The sequence below is a fragment of the Bombus vosnesenskii genome, unplaced genomic scaffold (assembly GCF_011952255.1).
Source record: "Bombus vosnesenskii isolate JDL3184/JDL3185 unplaced genomic scaffold, Bvos_JDL3184-5_v1.1 scf7180000013309, whole genome shotgun sequence".
Lineage (NCBI taxonomy): Eukaryota > Metazoa > Arthropoda > Insecta > Hymenoptera > Apidae > Bombus > Bombus vosnesenskii.
The window spans coordinates 216,003-241,581 of record NW_022882958.1 but is presented as its reverse complement, the minus strand read 5'-3'; the positions used below and the strand labels follow the sequence as shown (position 1 = coordinate 241,581).

At 41.0% G+C, this 25,579-nt stretch overlaps 1 protein-coding gene across 1 annotated transcript in view; it reads left to right on the top strand.

Annotated features, from left to right (window-relative positions):
* Nucleotides 1–1,654: 1,654 nt before the first annotated feature.
* The window catches only part of LOC117234851, a 28,245-nt gene continuing 4,320 nt past the window's right edge, over nucleotides 1,655–25,579 (top strand). Inside the window, exons 1-9 of the mRNA XM_033496431.1 lie at nucleotides 1,655–3,541; nucleotides 9,227–9,383; nucleotides 10,512–10,628; nucleotides 15,652–15,836; nucleotides 22,097–22,312; nucleotides 22,623–22,773; nucleotides 23,183–23,373; nucleotides 24,121–24,347; nucleotides 24,995–25,106. Coding sequence (XP_033352322.1) covers nucleotides 1,655–3,541; nucleotides 9,227–9,383; nucleotides 10,512–10,628; nucleotides 15,652–15,836; nucleotides 22,097–22,312; nucleotides 22,623–22,773; nucleotides 23,183–23,373; nucleotides 24,121–24,347; nucleotides 24,995–25,106 — 3,243 coding nt within the window. The remainder of the gene's footprint in view (nucleotides 3,542–9,226; nucleotides 9,384–10,511; nucleotides 10,629–15,651; nucleotides 15,837–22,096; nucleotides 22,313–22,622; nucleotides 22,774–23,182; nucleotides 23,374–24,120; nucleotides 24,348–24,994; nucleotides 25,107–25,579) is intronic.

The window sequence follows — 25,579 nt, the reverse complement described above, 5'->3', positions numbered from 1 at the left end:
CATTCGTTTTATCCACCCTTCGTCGTCTCTGTCGTTCCCCCTTCATCTTCCTCGTCAGAGTCGTCATCGTCCTCTTCATCCTCTTCTTCCACTATTGCCTTAACTCGCGCCCGCGGTTCGACCGTCTCTCTCTCTCTCTCTCTCTCTCTCTCTGCGTCTGTCTCCCCTTTTTCCGTCTCTCGCTTCACTCGCTTCTCTCTTCTCGCGTAAGAGAGGCACGAGGAGAGAAGGGGCAAAGACGCTTTTAGACACGGAGCGTCCACGAGCGTCGCGACGCCTTGAGAAGCAGTAGTCGCGTACCTTAGGCAGCTTCCACCTTGCCGGCTCGCGGCCGTATGTAACGTGATTCTCCTCGACGTTTCTGCTCGACGCAGCATCGGCTGTCGCTCCTAACGCTGCTCGTGTCGCGTTCGTTTCGCCTCGTCTCTGCATGTTCTCCGATCCCTGGAACATTACCGAGAACAACAAACAGAACGCTTAAGGAACGGGCACGAACCAGTGGTTCTCAATCGCTGAAAACGCTCGTCCTATTCTTTCGCATTCGGTACAGTTTCCGTTTCATCGAGCCTCTCGCAACAAGGACGAGAGTTAAATTTACTTGGAGGATTATTTTACTTTATCAAAGAATCTCTGAAAGATTACAGTTGGTCGCCTTGGATCTCCATTTGAAGAAGGTTTAGGTTCGAAAGTCTTTGTGATTTTGTTTGTTCGCGATCTCGCCAAGTCGATGGTGTTCGCGGGGATCGTTTCCAAGGAGAAGGACGACGTGTCGTTCGCGGTGGATCTCGGATACGAAGGAGAAGGTGAGGAGAAGCAGTGGTTAGCTGAAATTCGGTGGGATCTGCAAAGTCTAAATTAATCTGGAGCCCGTTGTTGTTGAAGTTTCGAACGCGGGCCTGCTGCTAGCCGGTGTAAAAAGAGCGTAAAGTTTCGTACGCGGAATAAAAATAAGCGTGATACGGGGAACCGAGAGAGTTGGATCAGTTTTTGCCACACGCAGGGTTACACGTGTTGCGCTGCAGAAACAACCGGTAATTTCCTACTCAGCGAAACAAGTGGCTACTTTTGTTTTGCGTTAGAAGAAAGTTCTCGCTATTGCAACGGTATTCTTCCTTCGAAAAAGAGAAAAGAGAGCGCAAACTTTCGCCTGCCTCCTTCCGATCCACGCACCATTGTATCATTCCGTTCACGTATTCTCTAGCTTGGTCCAAGCATAAACGAACAAGCTACATCGGTTTAAATTCGCCGAATTTTCGTTCGCTTGTCTAAACGATATCGCTCTCCTGGAAAGTACGTCGTGCATAGATCAACCAGAAAGCTCGACGCAATATTTCACCGGTGACTCAGTTCCTCGGCTGTGACAGGTTCCACAGTGTGCGAAAGTGAGGTGTCCCGTCCATTCCATTCGTCCGTTAGACGAACAGATCTCCGAGTGTTCGTCGAATGGTCAAATTGGTCGAATGTGTCCAGATAGCGAGCATCTTGGATGACGTGGTCGCGAGTGAATCGCCACGCGCCTCTTCGGTAATGGTTTAGCGGTTCTCGAGCAAATGATTGGTTGTTCGATTCGCGTTCGGTTGGATGATCGCGTTTAAAGAGTAAAAATAATTCGGCGAAAGTGGTTCGCGTGGCGAAGAAGGAAAAGGACGCGACGATGGCGGAGCGTCCTGGGGGTAGGAGACGTTCGCGTCGGGACAGCATGGAGACAGGCGGATCGTTACGGGGTACGCCGCCGACCTCCAAAGACAGGAGGACCAAACGATCGAGCAAACCATCGAAAGAGCGGTGGTTGCTTACTAGAAAGACATGGCGGTACATGGCTGACGCCGGTAGACGTTTAATACCCGATGGAACGCACAATAGGCCGGAAGATATTCCAAAGATAGAGCAATACTTTCAGGAAGTGTGTCAAAAAGAGCCAAGGTTTCTGCTTTGGAGGAAAACTTCCTATCCAGGGACTTTGAGCTTTCGATCGCAGAGACGTCGAAGACATATAAAGGGCGGCAGTTGTAGAACGAAGGCTAGCTCCGCCGACGAGGCTGACGATGTTAGAAATCCGCCTCAAAATTTCATTTTTCAGACCACCACGGCGGGAAAATTTGACCTAGCGAAAGCTAAAAGAGAATGGCTGCTGGCATCGGAGAGAGGGAGCACTCCATCGAGTCCTGTAGAGCATAGGAAATTCGTACAGGAGGACTCCGAGACTAAAGCACTGGCTGATATGCTGCAGAAGTACCTGAACATGCAAAGCGACGTCGCTGGTACGACAAAGTCGACAGGAAGATCGGAAACGCTCGGGCAGATGGATGGAAAAGAACCTTTCGATTATCAGAGTTTGATAAACAAGCTTCAACAATATCTAGATTTGATGGTTGCCCAGACGAAACTGGAGCAACTGTCGGTCCAACGGTCTTTGCCAACAGTGAAACACACGGGAAACGTTTCTAAGACCATGCAACCGTATCACGGCGATTACGTGCACAAATCGTTGATGGAAACTATCGGCCGTTATTACAGTAAATCTGCGACTCGAGAGCACGTGATCTCGGCGATTCTAACGGACCGAAAGCTGCTGGAGAAGTTGTATTTTGACTTGAGGTGTACCAGGGGTTTCAGAGGTCCACGTGCTACCGGCGCCTACACGTCACCGCCGTCTTCTCGTTGGTGGACTCATCAAAGGACCAGAGTACCGTCGAAGGAATCCGAAGATTGGCTTTCGCTCAGGAGAGATCCTAGTTGCCTGCCACCTTTGATAGCCGTGCAAGAGCCCAGTACAGATCGTGGCCCCATAGACGACGGCGTGCAAACGGAACCTGTTCCTCGCGAGGTTCTCGACGCCGTTCTTCTAGAGAGAGAAAAGGAGGAATCATCTATGAAAGAAGCGGCAATGCATAAGTCTACGGGTCGCAGGCGAAGCAGCGTGGACAACGACGACGTTTCACCGTCCGTCAGCGACACGATCAAAAGGTATCTCCGAATGGCTAGAAAGAAGTCGATGGACGCCGACAAAGTGGACAGATTCAAACGAGTGAACTATGACAGAAACTTGAGGAACATCAAGGCCAAAGGAGAGACCACGAGCCTCGGCGATGACGATGGCAATAACAAGGGCTGTCAAACCGAAGACAACTGGGCTGTTAATTACAGAGAGATGTCCTCGACGGAGAATCCATCGGAGAATCTGTCAGACGCTGACACGACCACCTCGCCACCGAGTAGAAACGCGAGCTCGAGGAGCAGCATCGATGCTGGCCTTGGCTCGGAAGAACCACTGACCCCTAAACATCATCATCATCAGTCCTTCCTTTCCCATCTCCTACACGGTTCCAACGCGCACAAGGATAAACCGCATTCGGCACCGGGTTCACCGGCACTTACGTCATCGTCCACCAATTCCGCAGGTGGCACAGCGATGCAGAAGAGCAAGTCCTCGAGCAGCGTGGTGCATCACGGCAGCCGACTGGTCGCCAAGAAGATGTGGAGGTCCAGAAGCAAGAGTACTTCCAGGGCGTCCAATCAACCCTCCGTCTGGACACCACAGGTGAGTTTCCTTCTTTCTTTTATCGTTTTGTCGTTTTGTTTGATCGCGTGTTTCTTCCTTTCTTCCTTTTCTTTTCCTTTCTTTTCGGAGGGGGCGAAGAGGGGGGGGGGGGCGGACACGTAGTTTGCTTTTTATGAAATTTGTGATTCTTGGTAGAAGTTTAGTTTGTCAATTTTGGAACTTTTGTTTCAGTTAAGGATACGACTAAAAGTTAATAAGATTTGTTTCCAAAACGATCGAAATGAAATAACACGTAAAAACGTAGAAGCTTATTGATCGACAATTTCTCTGTTTGGAAGATTAAAAGATTGATCGATAATGCGAATCTTGTCCAGAATGAAGAACTTTCGTCGAATATTTCGATGCATTTTATTCGTGCATTGTAAACGAAGCAGAAACGAATCTCGCACTCTATATATAGAGTTTTGTCTTGCCAAAACATGTCTACGAATAATTTGCTTAAACCACCTGTCGCGGCATAGCGTGGAGTGTCCACCTCGTTATAAGAAAGAAAACGAATTAACGATGCCGCTATTAACATCTGTTACGAAAATAGAGCGTTGCTATTAATAACAATACTCGCCTGCCTAGCTTTCTTAATAGCACTTGTAAATTAATTTTACTTGTCACCGAGTCGAAGGCAAGATCCCGGCAAGTTCATCCGGAAAACGGTCAAACCTTCTCTCGTCGTTCTCGTTTTATCGACCCTCTTTCGAGAAAGAATTTCGAAAAGAACGAACAACTCTGGCACTCGGCAATTTCGCCTTTCTTTACCGTGAGTTTTTTTTAGTTTTCTTCTAATTTAATATTTATGGTATTTTTTTATAAAAATTCCCTCGTTCCATATTTTCGTTCTTAGTTATTTACGATTGTTGAACGGTAAAATAACTACGTTTTACGGTAAAATATAAATAATTACCACGAGGAAAATGTTTTCCTCGTTTTTCGTTGACTTCAGCTTCCTTCTTTTAATATCCGTGCATTTAAAATTCCTATTTCTCTTATTCCCATTAATCTCGGCTTTCTTCTGCTACAATTCCGTGCTCTATTACAGTATTACAATCTCCTTTTGCCGATTTCCATTTATCTTAGTCGTTATCTACGTATTACAATTGAATTTCTGCGTAATTACGTTCCCCTTCTTCCGATTTCATCTCTTTCTTCTCAATAATTAATCTCTTTTCCAGAATTTTTACGTTACGACTTTTGTCCTTTCCATCTTCCTTCATATATATCGTTTCGTTTTTCTTCTCCTTCTTTTCTCTCCTTTCCTAACCGTCATAATAATCTGTCGTTCTTCTCCCTAATTTCTACGTATTAACATTTTTTCCCTTCCGAACTTATTTCATTTCGTTTTCCCAATTTTCGCTTATCGCACACTTCCTCTGCGATACATTTGCCTCCTTCCTAATTTCCACGTATAACAGCCTTTTTTATTTCCAAGTTCTATATATCTCTTGTCCCTCGTAGCTCCCCCGCACTGTTACCTTCCCTTTCTTCCCATTTTTTCATCGCTTTCATCTCTCTCCCGGCGCTTCACGGCGCTTCACGGTGCTTCACGGCGCTTCACGGCGCTTCACGGCGCTTCACGGCGTTTCACGGCGTTTCACGGCGTTTCACGGCGCGCTTCCACGATCTTAGCTTCGACGGCTCGTCTATTTTTCTTTACCGTCCGACCCGGCCGACGTTTAATATCTCCGTGGTGTGACCGAGTATTCGGAGGATGTGAAAGAGGAAAAAGACGAGATGTAAGAACAAGAAGAAGAAGGTCGACCTTGCGGCAGGCATCTCGTTAAGCGGTAAGCGCGATAACCAATTTAGGGCCTCGGAATTTCGCCGGCGCCGCCAGAAATAGTCAGCCAACGGTGGTGTGTATAAACTATACTTAACCCCTGCTACTACTACTACGTGTCTGCTAACCACAGCTTATGTGCCGCCACTACAACCGATGATTCTACTTCTCTTGCAGTTACTCTTATTAATACTCGGACATTAGGCTGTTTCGAAGATATTATTGCTCAACGTATCTCTTCGTAACGGTATCGTTGAATCGATCGTATCCAATATATTACAACGCTCATTCTAGTTAGTAGAAATATCAATTTGATTTAGTTGATGCGCATCGTTTTTTTTTTTTTTTTTTTTTTTTTGTATGAGAAGCAGTAAACTAAATAACGTTGTTAATTAACATGTACATGGATGTACGCCGTGCATAGTGTGACTGTACGCACGTGGTCCTAAACGCGCCTTTTCCACGAGACGTTGGTAAAAGTAGACCTAGTAAAAGTTGCGAGAAAAGTTGCGAAAGATAGATCGTGTAAGAGCGTCTTCTTCTCTTTGTATTTTGACTTTTATTAGTTTCTGTTGCGTGGCGAGATCAGGAAAAGTTGGAAAATATATGTTTCTCGATTCATTAACGTTGGAAACGATGAAAAACGGCGGGATTCAGACAGGAATTTATCAACCGTGTACATTGACAGAACGTTTAGTCGGGGCAGGAGGTTCTTTTTATAAAATCGTTCCTCTAGCGCACGTTGGTTCCTCAAAGTTTTGAATTATACACGGAGATCGCTCGAAGAGAATTTATCGATATTTTGACCATACGTTGTTTAGCTTTGAAACGATCCTTTATTCGTCGCGTCGGAGGGAATGAAGCATTCTATCTATAGTGGATGATTAGAAGAGTAGAATGGACCATGTGGATATTCGAATCGAATCATTAACGTTTCAAGGAAAGTTCGTTATTCCGTCGATAAAGACCGAATGGAATATCTCTTTATTTTAATAACGACGAAAGCTATTCGACTAGCGAGCGACTAAAGCTATCAGAACTTTTAAGTTCATTTATTTACTTGCATGCAGTTTTCGATTTAGAAAAAGAACGAGCTAATTCGCTTCCCCTCGTCGAGAAATTTCACTTTGATGTACTTGATGTAATTTCCTTTCCATTCAACCATCTTACAAAACTTTTAGTCCTGCTTCCTTTCTCTTTTATCTTCTTCCGTTGATCTCTTCAAGAATGAAAAAGATACTCGAAGCGTTTAATTGCTCGACGACGCGCAACTAATCGTGCAACAATTCAATAGAAATACAGAGAATGACTTTTAGTGGATGAAACTTGTTCCGAGGATCGATTAGACGTCCGAGAATCGTAAAAAGCTTCTTCGGCCTATCGTATTCGATTCTCACGCAGTTCGTCGTTATTTCGTTCGAATAAATTTTAAACGTTTTAAAAAAGAACTATTTGAACTTGATTTTTCTTATACCATATTTTTGTACGAGTACTTCGATGTCGCGGTACAAAAGATATCTTGTCAATGGTCGAGACGACAAGAAAGTAACGATAGAACGTTTTAATAGATCGTGTCGTGGAATTCACGTCTTGGCAGCGATCCTTTGCGAACGTATCGTGTCTCACCTTTGTCTCCTTTACTGTGCATTCACCCACGTGTCGCGATTTCAGCCTCCTCTGTAAACAAATTTTGCGATACATCCATCGGCTAGTTGTCTTTCATGCTATATCATGCTATAACATCACCGAATATCTTTAACATCGAATTGTCCTTTAATATCAGATTTTTATTTCTTTTATATCATTGGTTCGTGCAATATTTCGAATATGTACGAAATAACGATTACATTTTAATTACTTACAATCGGAATCTAACCCTCTAATGGGATAGATCGGATGTTTTAATTTATGACTTAATGCGATTAAAACGATCGAAGAATTCGCGATTTAACAAGATCCATCATTCAAGTTACGAATATCTTTTGTAAAAAGAATAAATTGAATATTCTAAAGTAGTGTAACGAGTAAAGTCGTCGTCGTCGTCGTCGTCTTACGTAAATTCGATTCGACAGAATTTTCTGACAGAATGGAATTGGCACTGATTTTATCGTCTGTTATAATCGGCTAAGCTTTTCGAATATCAGGCTTCAGGAAACGCGCAACAGTAAATTACGCTACTCCTGTGCGTTCTTCCTGAAATCGATAAACCAGAGTACCGTGTGATCGTAAATTATTGGACATCGTTGTTCTCGAGCGGTAAAGCCGAATAACGTTCAAACTCGGAATTGACGAGGAGCCAATTCATTACATCAGAAGTAATGAATTTGTCGCCGGGTTTTCCCGCGAGCACCTTCCATAAACGGATTACAAAATTGCTCCGTCGCGTACTAGAATTGCATATCGTATGTTTTCATATCACCAATTTCTATATAATTTCACGCGTTTGATACGAAGTTAATTCGATTTCTACATCTGAGCTTTTTTTTTTTTTTTTTTTGGTTCTCGCGCTCGATCGAATTAATTATCGTAAATAATGTACGTTTAGTGTTTCGTGTAAAGCAAATAACTTCGCAGTCACTTCGCTTGCAGCTTATTCTTCTCGACCATCGCTTTCCATATTGCATGAAATATCGTAACTAGAAAAGCAGAATTTTTATTTAATCCTGTCAGATTTTTCGCGAAAATGGATATTCGGATTGCCCGAATTGCCATGTTTTCTTTTTGGTCTGGTAATAGAATTAAAAAAAGTAAAAAATGCCGACGTTCGATCCCTTGGATGTTGTATTATTTAATTAAAAAGAACGTCAATCGCAAGAACGATAAAATCATGTTTTAAGAACTTTCAACTCTAACGCTATATCGTGTAAGACTCATTGGCAGAAAACTTTGATATAACGAAAAATTGGATATAAAATATAACGTAGTTTCTTTCGACGTAGTTTTAATTAAAGCCATCGTCGTTCGCGTTTTCTCTTTTCTTCATTCAGCGAAACATTAATACCGTACTAATAAAAATTGTATAAAGCACGATATCTGCCTGTCCTGTTCCACGCGCGTACCAGGAAATCATTATTTTACCGCGCTCAAAAGGGAGCAACGGATAGACAAAAATTTCGTTGGGATATTTCATTTCAACGTAGTTCATCGTTATTTCAATTTTACGTTAAAAAATCCTAAAGAATAGCTTTTTTTATAGCACGTGTTTCATAAAAAGTATACATTCTCAAACAACGTTATTTTATTTCGCTCATCTTGGTTAACGCGATACTTTTAACACATCGCGTCTATCGCGTAATACCATCGTTCTTTCCACTTTTCCACACGAGCTCAACTTTGTATTTAATTTTACTTGGTTCAGCGTATTGATGCAATTGAACACGCGTTTAAGTTCATTTTACCTATATACACGTTATTGCGAACTGCTATGAAATCATCCGTATCACTAGGATGGTTTCATAAGGTTTCATCGTTTCGTTCCTTTTTCTTATTATTTTCATGGAAATTTATCTTCATCTGCATTACGTGAAAAATATCGTTCACCGGATAATAGGCAATGTTCAACGTTTGTTGTTTAATTTGATATTTCACTTCTTCAAAAATTATGCAGATATAATAGTATTAAAGAAATATTATAATTATAGTTGTACATTGAAATATTCAAACGTTACGAAATTTGAAACTTTATGTCGTCAATTTCTCCAGTATCTTGTACAGGAAACGAATATGCAAAGTTTGACAACAGTTGCGAATTGTCGTACAGATTAACTTCGACGTAGTTAATCCGCGTCGATTAATTCCTTGCGTGTAACGCGGCATGACCTTCCTCAACGTAACGTAAATCGACGTTATCGCATCGTGGGGAGAACATTCAGAGCGTGTAACTTTAATTGCAGGGAAAGTGTACGTGGGCGGGCACTGGTGGACGACGCGTCACCCTACAGGATACTCCGCTAAGGTCACTGTCAGAAATCGAGAGGAAGGTTCTATGCAAGGTAGCTGTCGCGAAACTCCAGGCCCTCAACTTGGGCGTTCACATTAGGCCGCCGAGTGGTAAGTTTTTTTTTTTTGGAATGATCGTTATTTCAAAAATTTAGCGTTTAGAAGACTGAAAATTTGGTAACACGCAAAATATTTGCTAATTATTTCTTGGCGTTTATTATTTATTTAGTAATTAATTTTAGTACGTTTTCTATCTTTTTTCTCGAGAAAATTGGTGTCTCAACTCAATGTCGAGAATGGAATCTCGGCTGCCTTCTAGATGATTGACATGTTTACGAACATAGGGTGTAACTTCAACGTCGAAGTATCCTCTTTCTCAAGGAATCACGTGCACACACACTCTCCCTCTCTCTCTCTCTCTCCCTCTCTCTCTCTCTCTAAATTTACCAGATATCGTTTATGATGCTCTTAAGGAATCTTTAAGAACGTTTTATTACTAGTTTCATGCAGATTGCTTATATCGCTATACATACATAGCATATATATAGTCGTGCACATTCGGAATGGAAGATAGTCGTTTAATGTATCAGGCGAATACGGTCGTAAATTTGTTGCGAATTTACTTTTACTGCGTTAAAACTATAATCGTAGTTGTAGACCAATTTTACCATACAATTTAATTTATTAACTTAATGCAGTTCCATTTAAGCAAATTATACTTTTATTCGAAACGATTACTTCAAAATCCTTTTGCAAATTACTTTCGAATTTTCCCTCTACCTAGATCGCTGGTAAATTATTTCAAAGTGTGGGATATTTTACCTTACATTAAATGAAATTTAAACCGATAAGAAATTGTTCTACACGAGGAACGATGTTTTATTAATAGAATAGAATATTTTAAGGATTTATTAATTAGCCAGAAGCGATTACATGTACGATGAACGTCGTTTAAGAAATACTCCGTACGTTCCGTGATATGGTAAACTAATTTTTCGCGGTACACTCCGGTGTGGTCATCGACGTTACTCAACGATCAAGGGGGGATCGCGTTTCATCGAGTTCCATTTCCTCGTGCTCGTTCTACGTTTCTTTGTTCCATTTCCGTATACAGGCGGAAGCGAATAGACGAAACCACGACAGTATTTTACGCTTGCATCATAAAAATAACGACGTTATCAACGATAGCGGTAAATTTGGATCTTTCTTTCATTATTCGTATTGTTTCTTCTTTTTCAGAGTCACTCGGTAGCAGTGCCGTTACCACCAAGCCCAAAAGAAGAGCACCTTTGCTCAAGAGGAAAGCTCTCACCACTGGTTTCTTCGACAATAAAGGAAAAGATGATAAGGAGAAAGGTGAGTCGCAGACATAGAAATTTGTTAATCGCGTGGTCTCGCTTCGGCATTCTTGTCAGAGGCTTAACCAAAGAAAAAATGGCCGAATCGTCTGAAACATCTTTCGTTTGTAATTTCAATGCTACAGACTACGCCGTACTAATTTTATTCTCACGCTTTCCCTCAGAAATTAATCTTTCGTACTAACTTTCGTATTTTCGTATTTTCGTATTTTTTAAAGTTTACAGTTTCGATATCGAAAATTGTATTTTCGTTCAAACTGTTTCTCCTTTCAGTTTCTCTTTATTACCGAATTGACTAATTGCTAAATTACCGAATTAAACAGAGAAACAGTTTATTCGGCAGATTGCGATAGGTCGTGTAAGAAGCTAAATCCCAAAGATCAGAGTTTCTATCCCATAGGAACAACGTAGGTATAGCTTTGTCTAAGAGAAAGAATACGCGGTATCGTTGCGAAGATTTGTGTCCGAGCTTTTGTCTAGGTTCTAGTAGCTGTTGTCTGTTTCATTGTGACGAGGAACAGACATTCTTCAGCTATCGTCTCATAAAAATAGCCAAAACGAAAATAGGTAGAGAAAATACAATGCCCAGCAGTTCATGGTTAAACGCGAATTTCAATGGAACAACGACACGAGTGACGAGATCTCTAATTGAAACAAACTATGGGCTGAAAACTTGAACTTTGACGGTAGATCAAATCGTAAGGATTTGAAGATCGATAACAAACTCCTCTAAATAAATACGTACGAATATCATGAATCGTTTCGAGTATTCGTTTTATTTTTGAGAAAAATGTGCTCGGTACCGTTCTTCGGCAAAATCCCAACGTATCAGGAAATTCAATTTCTCGACGACCAATATTTTTTAATACTCGCAACAGTTTCAACTTATTTATGGTAATCGGATAGCGTAATTTTCGCGATAGTAATTGGTCGATAGTAATTGTAGATAGAGAGTCAATAATTAAACACGGTAAATTAAGTGCGCAGTTTAATGTGCGGAAAGCAGCACAGTTAACGATCAGAGATTTATGGGCCGTTTATTTGTTTGGAGAATAACTAGTTCAGCTATTTTCAGGTGTGATTCTGTTTGCAAGAGTTCGCTAGGTAGTGTTTCTATCATTTTATACGTTTACGACATCCTTACATATCTGTATTTTGATCTAACCAAATCCAAGCAAAGACAAATATTATCCTTAGGACAAATTCCGGCTGCTGCACCGTTTCCCTATGTCTTCCCATTTCGAATTGCTTCGCTAATAATTACGTAATTCGTACCGTCATCTTCTTCTTGGAAATTAAACAGAATCCCTCGCGTGTGAATTTTATCAAACAAGAATTCTTCTTCTTCTTTCTTTTTTTTTCTTCTTTTTTTTTTTTTTTTGTTTCTCAGCATATGGGAAAATATTAAATCGTTCTCTAAAGATTTTCTCGAGTTGGAAATTGAACAGAATTTCTCTTATGAATTATACGAAATAAATTCCACCTTTCTTTGATTTTTCGCGAGAAAATGTTAACCCCTGTTTACACTGCCTGTTTTCTCCAAAAGAAATTATTACTGTAATTCGAGATGGAAGTTGAACAGGATCTCTCCTATGAATTATTTATACAAAATAAATTCGACCTTTCTTTGATACTCCTGTGAGAAAAAGTTAACTCTGTTTCACCTGTTTTCTTCGAAAGAATTCTATTCTCTCTCTATATATATATATTTTTCTATATAATTGTTATTCTAATTGGAAATGTTCATTAAACTTATTTAAAATAATCTGAATAAATAAGAAAATCTGAATGTATTTGTCGTTTCTAATTGTTAGATTAATCGAAGGAATTGCAGGAATCTAATATATTTTGTTTCAAGCGACGTGTGTTTCACAGATGCCACGCTGTTACACGCTAGCAACTTTACGTTCACCGCGTGGATGTATCATTCCCGATTGTGAGACTCTGTTTGTCGAGCACTCACGGAGTGACGACTTTCGGCAAAAATTGCACGTGGAACTCGTGCGAACACGGAAAAAATAGCGTTTGCTTAACCACGAGGTACTTCGGTAATCGTGTGACGTATGTGTACGCGTGTTTGGCAGTCTGTAATTTTTTGCTTCGTTCGTATTTCTGTTGCATCTTCGAAGACTTTGGACAAAGATAAACCTGAGAAAATAGAATAGAAGAATGTAAAATCTTACGCATAGAAAATTGGATAGAGGAACGTGAAATCTCAGAAACTATACCAGAAAAGCCCAAAATCTTTTTTACTCGCAGTTACTATTTACCATTCTAATTTCCAAATTTAAGATTTAACACTTGCATAGGTTAAAACGCATTATAACATCTACTCGGAAAATCCGAGAAATTCATAAGAAAATCTAGAAAGGTGTCTAGTAGAATAAGTATCACGTATCGTTTCCTGCGACGTATTTCTATAAATGAAAAAATGAATTTGTATCGAATACTATCTCTAACTAAGCCCCTCGATTATTCCGCACTTTCTCGATCTTCCGAAGAACGAAGTGGAAAAAGGGAATGCAACGGTTTGCCCATGTGCGAGCAACAGCAGACCGCGGCACTAACGTCGGCCAGCCTGGTATGAGACACAATTTCGCTGGCTAAAATTAGTCACGGGGTGCTTGGTGGCGGTGCATATTTCCGCATATACCAGGTTTATTTGCGGTGCACGCCGGGTACGAGTGCCGCGGGGACACCGGACGTCAAACGGGAACCGGAATGGCCCTTCCACGGGGTCGCGTGTTTCGAGCTTACCCCCTTCGGCGATCCTTCCATCGGGTCGTTCGCGAACACGTGCCGGCGGTGTGTTATATTACTTGCTTCTGTTGAGCTTTTATGAGCGAATTTTTTTTCATTTTTTTCTTTTTTCTTTCTTTCTTTTTTTTTTTTTTTTTTTTTGAAACGCGAAGCGAGAGGCGCTGGGTGGTATTTTTGGATCCGTTTAGTCGTAAATTGTTCGATACTTGGCTGATAAACTTAGGATTAAGCGTAATACAGCTTGGTTCTAGTACATGAATAATCGATGATCGTGGATATTTGGAAAATTGAAAATTTGAGCATGCGTCTAAAAATGGAAAAAATATGTATGTAGGACGAATTCATGGATAAAGCGATCTGGTATAGTTTTCCTCCTTCGTCTTCGTTTCCGTATAATCTAATTCCATAGTCTTACATCGCCACCATAAAATTCCGCAAGCATAAATTTTCAGATGGAGATTATTTCCATAAGGAGAGAAATGAAAATAATTTGAAGAACAGTGAATGCAAGACTATTAAATAATCAAATAACCAAATAACCAACGAGGGGATTTCAGCGAAACGAGAAGGACGAAGGAAAGAGAGGAACACCAATTCGATACACCGACGGTAGAGGAAACAGGAGAGGAAAGTGTCGCAGATGATTTTGAGAATTCGAGGAAAAGGCTCGTACTCTGGGTCCATTGTCGTCTTCTGAAAGTGGTGGTCGTTTCACGGCGAGAGAAAGAGAGAAAGAGTGTGTGTGTGTGTGTGTGTGTGAGTGTGAGAGAGAGAGAGAGGTCGTTTGGAGAGGCTGGGATGGCCCAGATTGTGGTCTATAATCGGACCGGTATAGAGACACGGTTTGTTGCCTTTCGGCTTTTAGCTGGCTTCGGGACTACGTCGTGCGAGAAAGAAAGACAAGAGCCCCGTGAAAGTCTGACATATTCGATCATACGAGGGGACGTCACTTAAATGACGTCCTCTTTTAGAGCGCTGCCACATTTGAAACACGTGAGCCACGCACACGTGTCTTTCAAAAGGGTGAACGAATTTTTTTCCCGTCTCGATGCAGAAGAATTGTCACGAAAATTTTATTCGAATCCAAAGCGTTTTAATAATCGTAATTATAATTATCTTGTAATAATCTATAAGCATTCTTTTCAATTTAAATCTCAACTTGTCACTTTTAACATTTTTCCTTCTTTTAAAGTTACATTTCTGTCGCGTTTCTCTGTAACAATCAATCGGTAGCGTATCAACGTCCGCAGTTGCTCTCCTATAAAGCAAAGAGAAACGAAGAACACGCGGTCTTCCGAAGTAAAGTGTTCCAGGAACAGGAATAGGAGGAATCGAGGACCTTAAAAAAGACGATGATCGTTATTCGCGCGTGTGTATCTGGCAAGCGACGGCAAGCAATTAAGAAGTAAAAAGATGAAATTCGAAAGGTGGGACGGCGCGTTTCCGCGAACTTAGCCGAATAAACGGGCGGTTTAGCGGCGAAAATAAAGCGGCCGAAGCATTCATGGCCAGCCGGAATATTATCGAACGTTCGCGTCGTCAGAGGTGACCAGAGACTACGCGAATTTTCAAATTTCACTTTTTCTAATATCGTTGCATCCACGCTACAAATTGCTTTAGTATACGTACAAAAATTCGTCTCTCACTGCCTCTCATTTCCTAGTATATCGGCAAATAAAGAAGCGTAATATTCTAAACTGTAATATTTAACAAATATACAGAGCAATTTTTATGGCCAGTTACGTTCGTTTACGCGACGTTTAAATTGAAAAGAACCGTACGAAAAGCAACTATTTACAGCAGTCTCGGTAGCAAGCGTTCAAACACAATTTCCTATGAATTGCACGAACAGTTCGCGCACGAATAAATAAGCCGTGTTTACGCGAATGGGACGCAGCTGACCACCACGGATCGTAGAACAGAACGAATCTCCTTTTTGGTCGGTTGATGGAAGCGATTCGAGATAAAAAATTAACGAACAAATGAACCGACTAAAACTATCGTCTAAGAAAGTGCGACACGCCTAATTTTCCATTTGTAAATTCGTCACTTTCGCGCCAATATCGTTTGTCTCCCTTCTCTTTAGCCAAAGTTTAACCATCTACGAATACGTCACTGATAGTTGGTTTTGTTTCTTCCATCGCGTGCATCGTTTATTTCTTCGAGTACCAGCACTGTTGGTTTCTTGCATAACGCAGGAAGAATCGTTCGGCGATCGACAAGATCCACGACGTATTTTATTCTTCCGTATTTTATTTCAGAGTCGTCGAGTGGTGGCCTAGTATTTGGTATACCGCTGTCACAGTGTTTGGAGAACGATAGAATCGCTAGAATCGCCGCTGGTGAGGTCTCGGACGTTGGTTGTTTGTCGAGGAACAGCAGACACGGTAGCAGGACGAGCTTCACGAGCCTCATCGAACCCACTGTCGCGGCTAAGACTGACGAGGTAAGTATAAGCAAGATACGTTCGTTTCTCATCCGTCATAGGCGTGTCAACCGACGACCCGATCGTCGCGTAATAATGCAGCAATACGGATTCGATGAATATCAGCGTTAAGAAGAGTTAAAAATCAAAGAATCAATTTCCTTGCTTTTATCTTTTACACCTTTTTTCTATTTGTATCTTTATAGCAAATTTCTATTAAACATCACTTGGTAGTAGTATGCTTATATATAATGCCTGTACACTTGCAAGGATTTATTTAATCTTTCAATCGGAGTTGCATACATCACCAAGTACGTGGAATTTATTCGATCGACCGTTCCATTTCATTAATTTCACTCGAATTCCATTTGATTAATTTAAAATATTAATTTACGATTGGTTCTAAAGCATTAATAAAAAGCATTAACTCCTTAGAACAGCGTATTCGATGCTGAAACAATCGTCTTGCTTTCCTAGAACATATTCCATTTGATATTTCGCTGTGTGCAACGAGAATGTCCTTGCTGCAGTAGTATAAGATCGTATCCAGTCAGCCAAGCGTGTCGATCGCTAATCGATCGATTCTGTCAGCGATCTTTCCACACAAGTACTCGCGCTACTATTTCAGACATTAAGAGGATTTCTACGGCGAAATCAGCGACAGATATCGTGGAATACTTGGAAAAGGAAATTATGCCTGCGGTGTATTATATTTTATCGCGATACCGGCAACAATGTGGCGTTTATTTTGGCAGATGGGGACTGTCGAATCGTACAAACCAAAATTACACGCATGAAACGCAAGTAGATTGTTGAGAATGGCTAGCACGAATACACAATCAGGAATTTTACTCGGTTTTCTCGATGACTGCTCGGTCGAAGAGGCGAGAACACGATAGAGGAGCACGCCCACGCGCGAATAGAAATCCGAATCACCTGTTTTAGATTGACGTGAACTAATCTGCACGCGGAACGCGTTCTCAACGTAGCCGATAGAAATTTCAGTGTCTCTCAATGCGAAAATATAGTTACCGTAAAAATAGACGCGATAAACGCGAATAGCCACGTTTCTATATTCTACTCGTTCCCTCCTATTTTTTCTTCTTATTCCGCGTTTCTCAGGCAAAGTGTCTCGAAGTGGATAGATCAATCGATCACGCCAAATAATTTACTCGATCGTGGCGTTGGCGAGAAATTACACGTAAATGAATATGCAAATCGTTGAACTACGACTTGCCGTAATCGTCGTCGCGGAAATTGCAAATATAAATTCGAACGAACGAGCCGAGAAACGGACACACACGGAGAATCCATCCATACCATTTACATCATTTATATTATTAATTTCGATTTTCATATTTTTCCTATTAGATACGGATAAAGGATACATATTTACAATTTCTTACAGGCAATAAATAATCTTATTAATCGCGTTACGCATCGTAGTTTGCTAAGTCCAGAGACGCGACGTAAATTCTGAAAATCTTGGTCTGCGTCGCTACGACTTTCGATCGTACGATGACATTTAAATCGTCCATTGAAAATGCAACGCGCTACGCTACGAAAGAGTTAAAAATCTGGATCTTTTAGAGAGATTCACACCAAGTGCTAATATCCTGACCCGAGCAACATCGCGTAAATAAAACGTACAGAAGCGGAAGAATCGATATCAAAGTATCGGAATGGCGACGTACACGCGTTCCACTTGTAACTTGTATATCGGTTGCATCGTGATCGTTCGATGATGCTTTATGAAAACGACGAGAGAAGAGGGCGGAGGGGCTCGAGGAGGCAGCGTCGCGTGACGGATCGTGAATGCGATCATAAACGTCGTCATCGATTGCGTCAGTGTCCGCGGATCACAACGAGAGCGTTTATCGATGGCCACTATGCGAGTCAGGGGCCAGACGTTCGAACGACGTACCGCAAGTGGTTATTTTTTGATGGATACGTCAGAACGACGCGCCGCGACGCCGGCTTACAGCCGCTTATTCTATATTCTGTGGCGTGTAGAACGACCGAGACGGTCGAGACGGCCGAGGCAACACATTCGTTGCCAGATTCTCTTACCGGATTTAAGCTAACGGTTTCGTGCAATTAAATGCCAATAGGCGACCCTGTGACGTTACCATTCAACGTTTCTGGGTCGAGACGATCGATTTAGATGGCGTGAAATTTGGAAAACGCAGGGAGAAAAAAAGATAGATCGAGCGACGCAACGATTAATAAGAAGTTTCAACGAAAGATGCCCGTTCCCTCTTCCGCTCCGTGATCTATGCGTATAAATTTATGCGAAAACGAATCAGCATTGTGCGTTACGAGAAAAACTGCGTAAAAATTGTTTAAACATACGAGTGATTTGTCGCAGGTTTTTATGTCACTGTTATGATACTTGGTTTAACCCTTTGCACTCCTACGTCGAGCGTGACGCTCGACATCGGTTTTTATCTCAGCAGCTCCTTTGTCGAGCCCCACTTGACATTCTTTCAGTCCCACCTCTTTTTGTGAAACGTGCGAGAGAAAACTAGGATTGCACTTGGAAATTGTTTCGAGATGTATCGTTCACGCTTCAAAAGATGTATCGTATACACTTAAAAATGGCAAAATACAACAATAGCGTGAATAAAACTGGCATTTAAGTGAATTCGTTTCTTCCTTTATTTATTTAAATTGTCTTATCTTTTAGTTAAAGTAAATTTCAAATAAAACGCTTAAAAGCGTTGGGAGCTGCTGGTCAAGAAATTGAAATAAAATTCGGAGTGCAAAGGGTTAAAGGTTTCAAAAATTAATTTATTCCTACACAGAATTTTTAATTACGTATTGATCAACGTATTTTAGAAAACATAATTTCACTTCTAAGGTTTCAGGACTATTTATACCACATACGAACGATACGAACGATTGTTACATTATTTTTGCGAAAACAAATTCGATAATTTCCCTCCAAATTCTTCCACTGCCTTTTATTCTTCCGAGAACAATAATCTATACGTATACATTAGGCGTTACGAAATGTTCGAATTGAAGAGAAACTATTCGTTCGTGAAATCATAAGTGACGTTTAAAAAATGCAGATAAATGGTAACGTCGTAAAACTTTTGCGTTGCTACGTTATCAATAAAGCGGATTCGGAAATTTTCTCTATGCTTGTCTATCGCAATGCATGCATGTCAAAACTATTTTTTTCTTCTTTTTTTTTTTTGAGAAACTACTTATCTTCATCGTGACAGGAAGTAAATGTTTTGATTTGAGAAGTACCGGCGCCACCTGGTCGATGAACACGAATCTTCTCCTTCTTCTTCTTCTTCAGTTTTTTTTTTTTTTTTTTTTTTTCATACGTTCTCCACGCAAAGAACTCGAACGTTCAGGCGTTATTTTAAGAAAGTCGAAGACTCCAGCCGCGCTTCTTGATTTACACGATCCGATCTAATTTTCGTGCGTTTACGTTTTTGCGTATTGATTTTTCGGTTTATAGCGGCTCAGCGGGATGATTTGTTCACGTCCGAGAATTTATTTTAGCCACGCGCGCCTTTTGTTCCAGCCTTCTTCTCTTCCATATCAATTTATCTCATCGCGTCTGCTCGGCTCCAACGTCAATCTGTCATCTTCATTCGATACTTTGTCGTCCCGCGAGAACAATTTAGCAGTCAGCCATAGTGATTTTCTCGTTATTCGAAAAGTACAAAGTTTCAAATAATAATAGCTCGTGTTCTAACGTGGCAACACTAACAGAATGATCAAAATGGTCAATTGCAACTTTCTCGTGGAAATTTTATAAATCTTGAACAACGTATTTTTCAGAATTTCAATGTCACACTTTGCAAGTATACGAATATTCTTTCGTCAAGCTTTCCATTTTCGTTTCTTTTCTATAAATTCTACATTTTAGCGATTCCAGCGTTAATTACCACTTTCTGTAAAAAAAATAAACGTAATTTTGAAATAATATAATTCTATAGAATATAACAAATTCTACACAGCCTGTAAAAAGATGCCATTTGAAAGATGGAAAATTAGCACAGTAGCATAGGACTAGTATAGCAGGGAAACGTACCGAACACTCGAAGAACTCGGACTTGTCTTTTATTACGTTACAACACACGATAAGCACACACATACAAAAGAGCAATAAACTAACATTCTTACTGCAATTAATGGCAATAAATCGAAATCCGATGCGTCAACTGTTCTACACGGATGTATATAGAAAGTAGCTGGAATTATTGAACGCAAGAAAATTGGTGCGATCTGTTCGGAATGTTAATACATAATTGAGGGTCCCTTACGAGCTCGCGAGCTCGTTCGTGACGCATTCTGTTCGTGGGCGGAATTTTTCCAACGCGAAGAGAAATTCCGCCGGTTACGAGTCAGAAACTAAATCTACCACGTGAACCCCCTTTTTCTGCAAGTTTCCGATGTTACGCATTGATCCGTAGCTATTGGTCCGAGATAGTTCACAAGTTGTTGGATCATGCACGCTTCTAGAACATGAAAATAGAAGGAAAATTAGACGAAACAGAAATCCTCGATAAGATTTGATTTTCGAGGAAAAAACTTGCGTACAAGTATTTCGAGATTAATATTTCGATATTAAACGTTAAAGGCTATCACGAACGAACTTTCGCCCCGTGTAAACTTTAACTTAATTTCGTTTTAATATTACCATCCGGTAATACCGTGACACTCGCAACCAGCGTTTATTTAATACCGATTGATAATCGAATCGGTGGCATTGTTTGACTTTGTTACTTTTAAAATCTCGATAGGAGCCTTTAAGAGTCGCGGATAAATATCGCTGTTAATTTTAGTAAATCGCGAGTAATTTTAGCGTTGTTTCTCGGCATAGACAGGAAAGCTAGGGCGTTCCAGTGTGAAATTTCTTAGCATTTTCTAAAAATAGTCGATCGACAGGCAAAATAGAGAGCCCTCGTTCACACATTGTGGAAATAGCATTGATTTATCGTGGCGCCAACTTCGACAATGCCACCCTCGCGACTTCCGCTACTCGATCGAATATATATCCGATTCGTGTATATTAGTAAAAAGATGAGTCACGGTTCGGTCTGTTGACGCGTATCGTTTAACGATTTTACACGTCATTGTAAAGTTTGATTTCTTACTCGTTTTATCCATCGTTTTATCCGTCGTTTGCCTGCATCGTCGCCCGTCGCTGCTTTAAATGGCACGCAAAAACGTATCGTTTCTTCCTTTACGTTCACTTTGAATGTTCTCCTCAACGATGACTATTTTCTTCGTCAACGTCTCGATAAACATTCTAAAATTTGTTATTAATTTCTATTTCAAATTCGCCGATGCTTCGTTCAAATTCTACGATAGTTTATGTAATTAGCGAAGAAGAAAGAGATACAAGCGAATGATATACGTTTTGTAATTTTATTCAATGTAAAATTTAATTAAAGATGTAGATAAAACGATATACGAACAATATTTAATTTCTACAAAAGCAATTATCAGAATGATATCAATGAAATAGTTGTCAGAGTCGACGAACGATATCGATAAGTCGGTACAATTTTTCGCTTGATTTCGCTTTTCAACGAAACGTCGTATCGAATCACGGAACATGTGCGTTTTATTGATAACAGTTCGCGGTCGGGACGTTTGGCCGATGACTCGATGAAAGCGCCACGTGCTCAAGTAGCCAGTAGATCGATCGATTTAAAGCGATCCGGGAATGACGCAACGTTGCACTTTCCTCGTCGACGTCACGCGTATCCCGAGCTGCGTGACGTCACAGATCGGAGACGCGAATAGAAGCAAGATCAGAGAGCGATAATTTTAGCCTCTGGTTAATTAAGATCCCTCAATTTCCAACACTTTTCCGTCACAACGGATCGACGAACACGATGATCGTCCATTAAGAACGCTAAACAGTTATCATCGGACACGTGGATCGATCCAATGTTTACGCAATTTTAGTCGAATAACGATCAGTGGACAGCGCAAAGATCGTACGATCAATTTTCCAGCCTGAAAAGCAGCGAAAGCCAACGATCGCATTACGAATTTTTATGCGAATTTCCATTTTTGCGCTAAGAAGTTTTGTTTTATTCCTTAAACTCTGCTTTAAATATTCGAAACATCGTCCTTCGCATTTCTGCGTCTTTAAATTTCGCACAAAGTGCGCTTCCCGATAGCCCATATAAATATATATTAGGGAAAAAGAGAGACATTTAGAGAATGTTTCGTATCGTTGGAATGGTCGGATTCTACTATTCGCTGATGCAACACAGGTCTTTAGAGAAACGAGATTGTTTCAGGGTGGTTCGAACGAGTCGTTGTCGTCGAAAGGCGGAGCTCTAACCGGAAGCGACTCCGGGGTGCTCGAGCTGAGCGATAGCGGCGGAGGAGGCCCTCCAGGGGAATGGGACCTGGTTCCAAGCATAGTCAGACAGTGCATCAGGCACCTGGAAACCACGGGTCTTCGGACGCTCGGTATCTTCCGGGTGTCACCTTCCAAGAAGAGAGTGAGACAGGTGAGTGTTGGACGATGTTAAACGTTCTTGCGTTTATCTATTTCTCCGCACGAAACGTATAATTGCATCGCGTTATACCAGATGCGATTAAATCGCGTCTAAATCAGTAAATTGAAATCGAATATAGACTTTTACGTTGCAGATATCAAAGCGTATCCGATATTTGAAAATCATATTTCTCGTATGTCTTACGTATCTTAATTTTACGTTAAGTTTAAAGCACAACTATTAAGAAAACATTTGACACGTTTGCACGTTTTACGCGTTACAAAAGCGTATTATAAGCGTGTTATATTCTTTGTTTCCGCAGTTACGAGAAGACTTCGATTGTGGTCGCGAGACAAAAATCGGACCCGATCAATGTCCTCACGATGTAGCAGCCCTTCTGAAGGAGTTTTTTCGTGATCTTCCGGACCCTTTGCTCTGCAGAGATCTCTACCAAGCCTTCGTCCATACACAAAGTAAGGACAAACGTATCCGAAAATTTCTTTAATTCTCAGTACTGTCAACCGAAACATTGTCTGAATTTTCGACTCGACGATCATCGACCCTATCAAACCTATAAACAAGTCTCAGGCAAAATATTCGTCGTCGAACGAAAACATTAGATTCCAAATATTCGACTAAATGTTTTTATCGACGGAATTGCTTTTACGAGCACAACTTTTACAAACGAGAAATGGAAACTAAATGAAGATTGATTCGAATCAATTCTGCTGCACAGAAAGTGTTTATAGGGGTGAAAGAGTTAAGAGCTTGCGTTCGATTCGTCTCTCGTTTCCATCCCTGTTCGTCGATACATTTTCCCTTCGCGACATTGACGCACGAGCCGTCCACGCGGACTGAAAGAGAACCCCTCGTTCCCCGCAGAGATCCGGAACAGGCGACTTCAGCAAGAGGCACTTCAGCATCTCGTTCAGCTGCTGCCTACGCCGAACCGTGAGACGCTCTGGGCACTTTTGAGTTTTCTCAGCGTGGTGGCGGCTAACAGCGAAGATCAAAAGAACAAGACAGGCGAGTGGATACCGGGCAACAAGATGGACACGACCAACTTGGCCACGGTGAGTGTCATTCGTCTCCTCTTATCGCGAATCCGATCGAAAGGATTCTCATCTTCCATTTACCGTCAGATTTTAATGAAAAAGAAAAGGACGAAGAGGAAAAGACACGTAGCACAGGCGTAGAGATCCATCGATCTCTATCATCATAGGACGTTTCATATTTCTAATCGAACGAGTGGAAAAATCGACATCTCGTTCGACATTAGCTTCGAACTCGAGGTTCGTCGGTGCTATTTTTTAAATATCATTCACGTTTCGCTCTTCTAGATCTTCGTAGGGGGTCGTTATCGCCACTCGCGAAGCTTTTCCACTTTTATAGCGGTAATTTCTAAAGCGAATTTATACAACACGCGTTTCGTCGAATCTTTTTATCAATCTTTGGTTGCTTATTTAAGGATCGTAAAAGAAAAAAAGAAAAAAAAAAAAAACAATTGAATTTCGAAGAGATCCACGCGGTGGAAAAAGATGATTCCCAAATGGGAATTTCTTTTCGTATTTTGTTTTTCTTTCGAAAACATCGAGACAACCAAATCCATGGAACGACGAATCTATAGAATTATACGAAGATTTCGGATAATACGATCTCTTCTGTCGCTTATACACGCTTTTAAATAATACATTCCGAAATGTTTAGAAAGCAGCTGTAGCGAACTCGAACGAATCACCGTAGTGATTTACATAGACGCGTTTAATTTCTCGGATTTTCTCAAAGCCTCTGATGAATTTTCTTGAATTTTCTTTCATAAGGTATTTGCCCCAAATATTCTTCATTGCGTGAAACCTGGACAAAGGTCGGAAGTGTCCGCGGAAAGGGCCGAAGAGAGGATAGACGTGATAAACGTGGTCAGAACTCTTTTGGAACACGCCGCGACGTTATTTAAGGTGCCAGCCGCTCTTCTAGACGAAGTTTACTTGCACATGATGGACACCCATCCGGCCGATTTGGATCTCGCCCTTTCTCGACGTGCCGAAGAGTGAGTAACTTATATGGCCATTTTCTATCTTTAATCTTCGATCCCGTCAAGTCCCTTCTCTCTTCGATCTTCGAAATAGATGCTCAAGGAAATGCTGACGATTCGATTTGCACCATTCTGCGTAACAAGCAGAATGCTACTTCCTATAAAACCGAACTAAAGTATCAAGAATTTAGAATTACGTATTGCTATTTTTACGCAATTATCGCAAAATTATATTTGACTTTATCTTGAAATTCCATCGTTACTCTTCATTTTTGGCTACACGAAACTTAATACAAAATAGTAATATAACGGTTCCAATATAAGCGGTGAATTCCCGTTAGATTAAAATTCTCCTTTTCATTAAATCTCTCTATCGTCGATTACAATTTTATATTTCATATTCGTAACTGATGTTGCGTTAAATTTACATTGGAGACAAACGCGCCATTCTTCATCCTTTATGCAGTTAAACAGGCGATCGTGAATATTCTAATCGTTATTTATCTTTCTGCCAAAGACGCTCGAGCGCTCCGTCTTTTCCACGATTTTTAATTCAACTTGCGAGACTTGGTGGCACAAAGCCAACAAAGTTCTCGCGTATGATGTCAGTCGGCGAGTCGCGTAGGAAAAGCTGACAGCGTGTTTCGTACGATTTTTCGCAGGCAATGCGGAGACGAGGCGGACCCGTGCAGCGAAGCCGAAACCTTCTCGCTCGAGGAGACGCTGACGACGTCGACAACGACCACGGCCGGCACGACCACGTCTACCAGAAAGGTAACCGATCCAGATCGAACGAGATATCCGTCGACCATTTCGCGGTATTGCTCTGACGTCTTCGCCTGGAACATTTTCGAGATCGAGGAAAGATATGGCTCGACTTCGCAGGGGCTGATCTTCTTCCACACCTTGGACGTTTTTATTTCCCCGTTTTCCTTCTGCTCTTCTTCTTCTTCTTCTTCTTCTTCTTCTCCTTCTTCTCGGTCTGTCGAGTAGTTTCCTTTCAAACCTTCCTGTTTCACTGTATTTTTTACTTTTCGTTTCATTTTCTCTCGTTATCGTCGGTTAAGTTTCTCGTGTCATGGAAGAAACAAAGAATTTTTCTGCTTTAATGACTCGTTAATGACACCATTGGGTTCGTTGATAAGCGATGATGTTAAACTTATAACATTTGTATTGGATAAACAATCATATTTGTAGATTATTAATATCTTTGACGTTACTATCGTAATCTAAAGTACCAAGTGTAC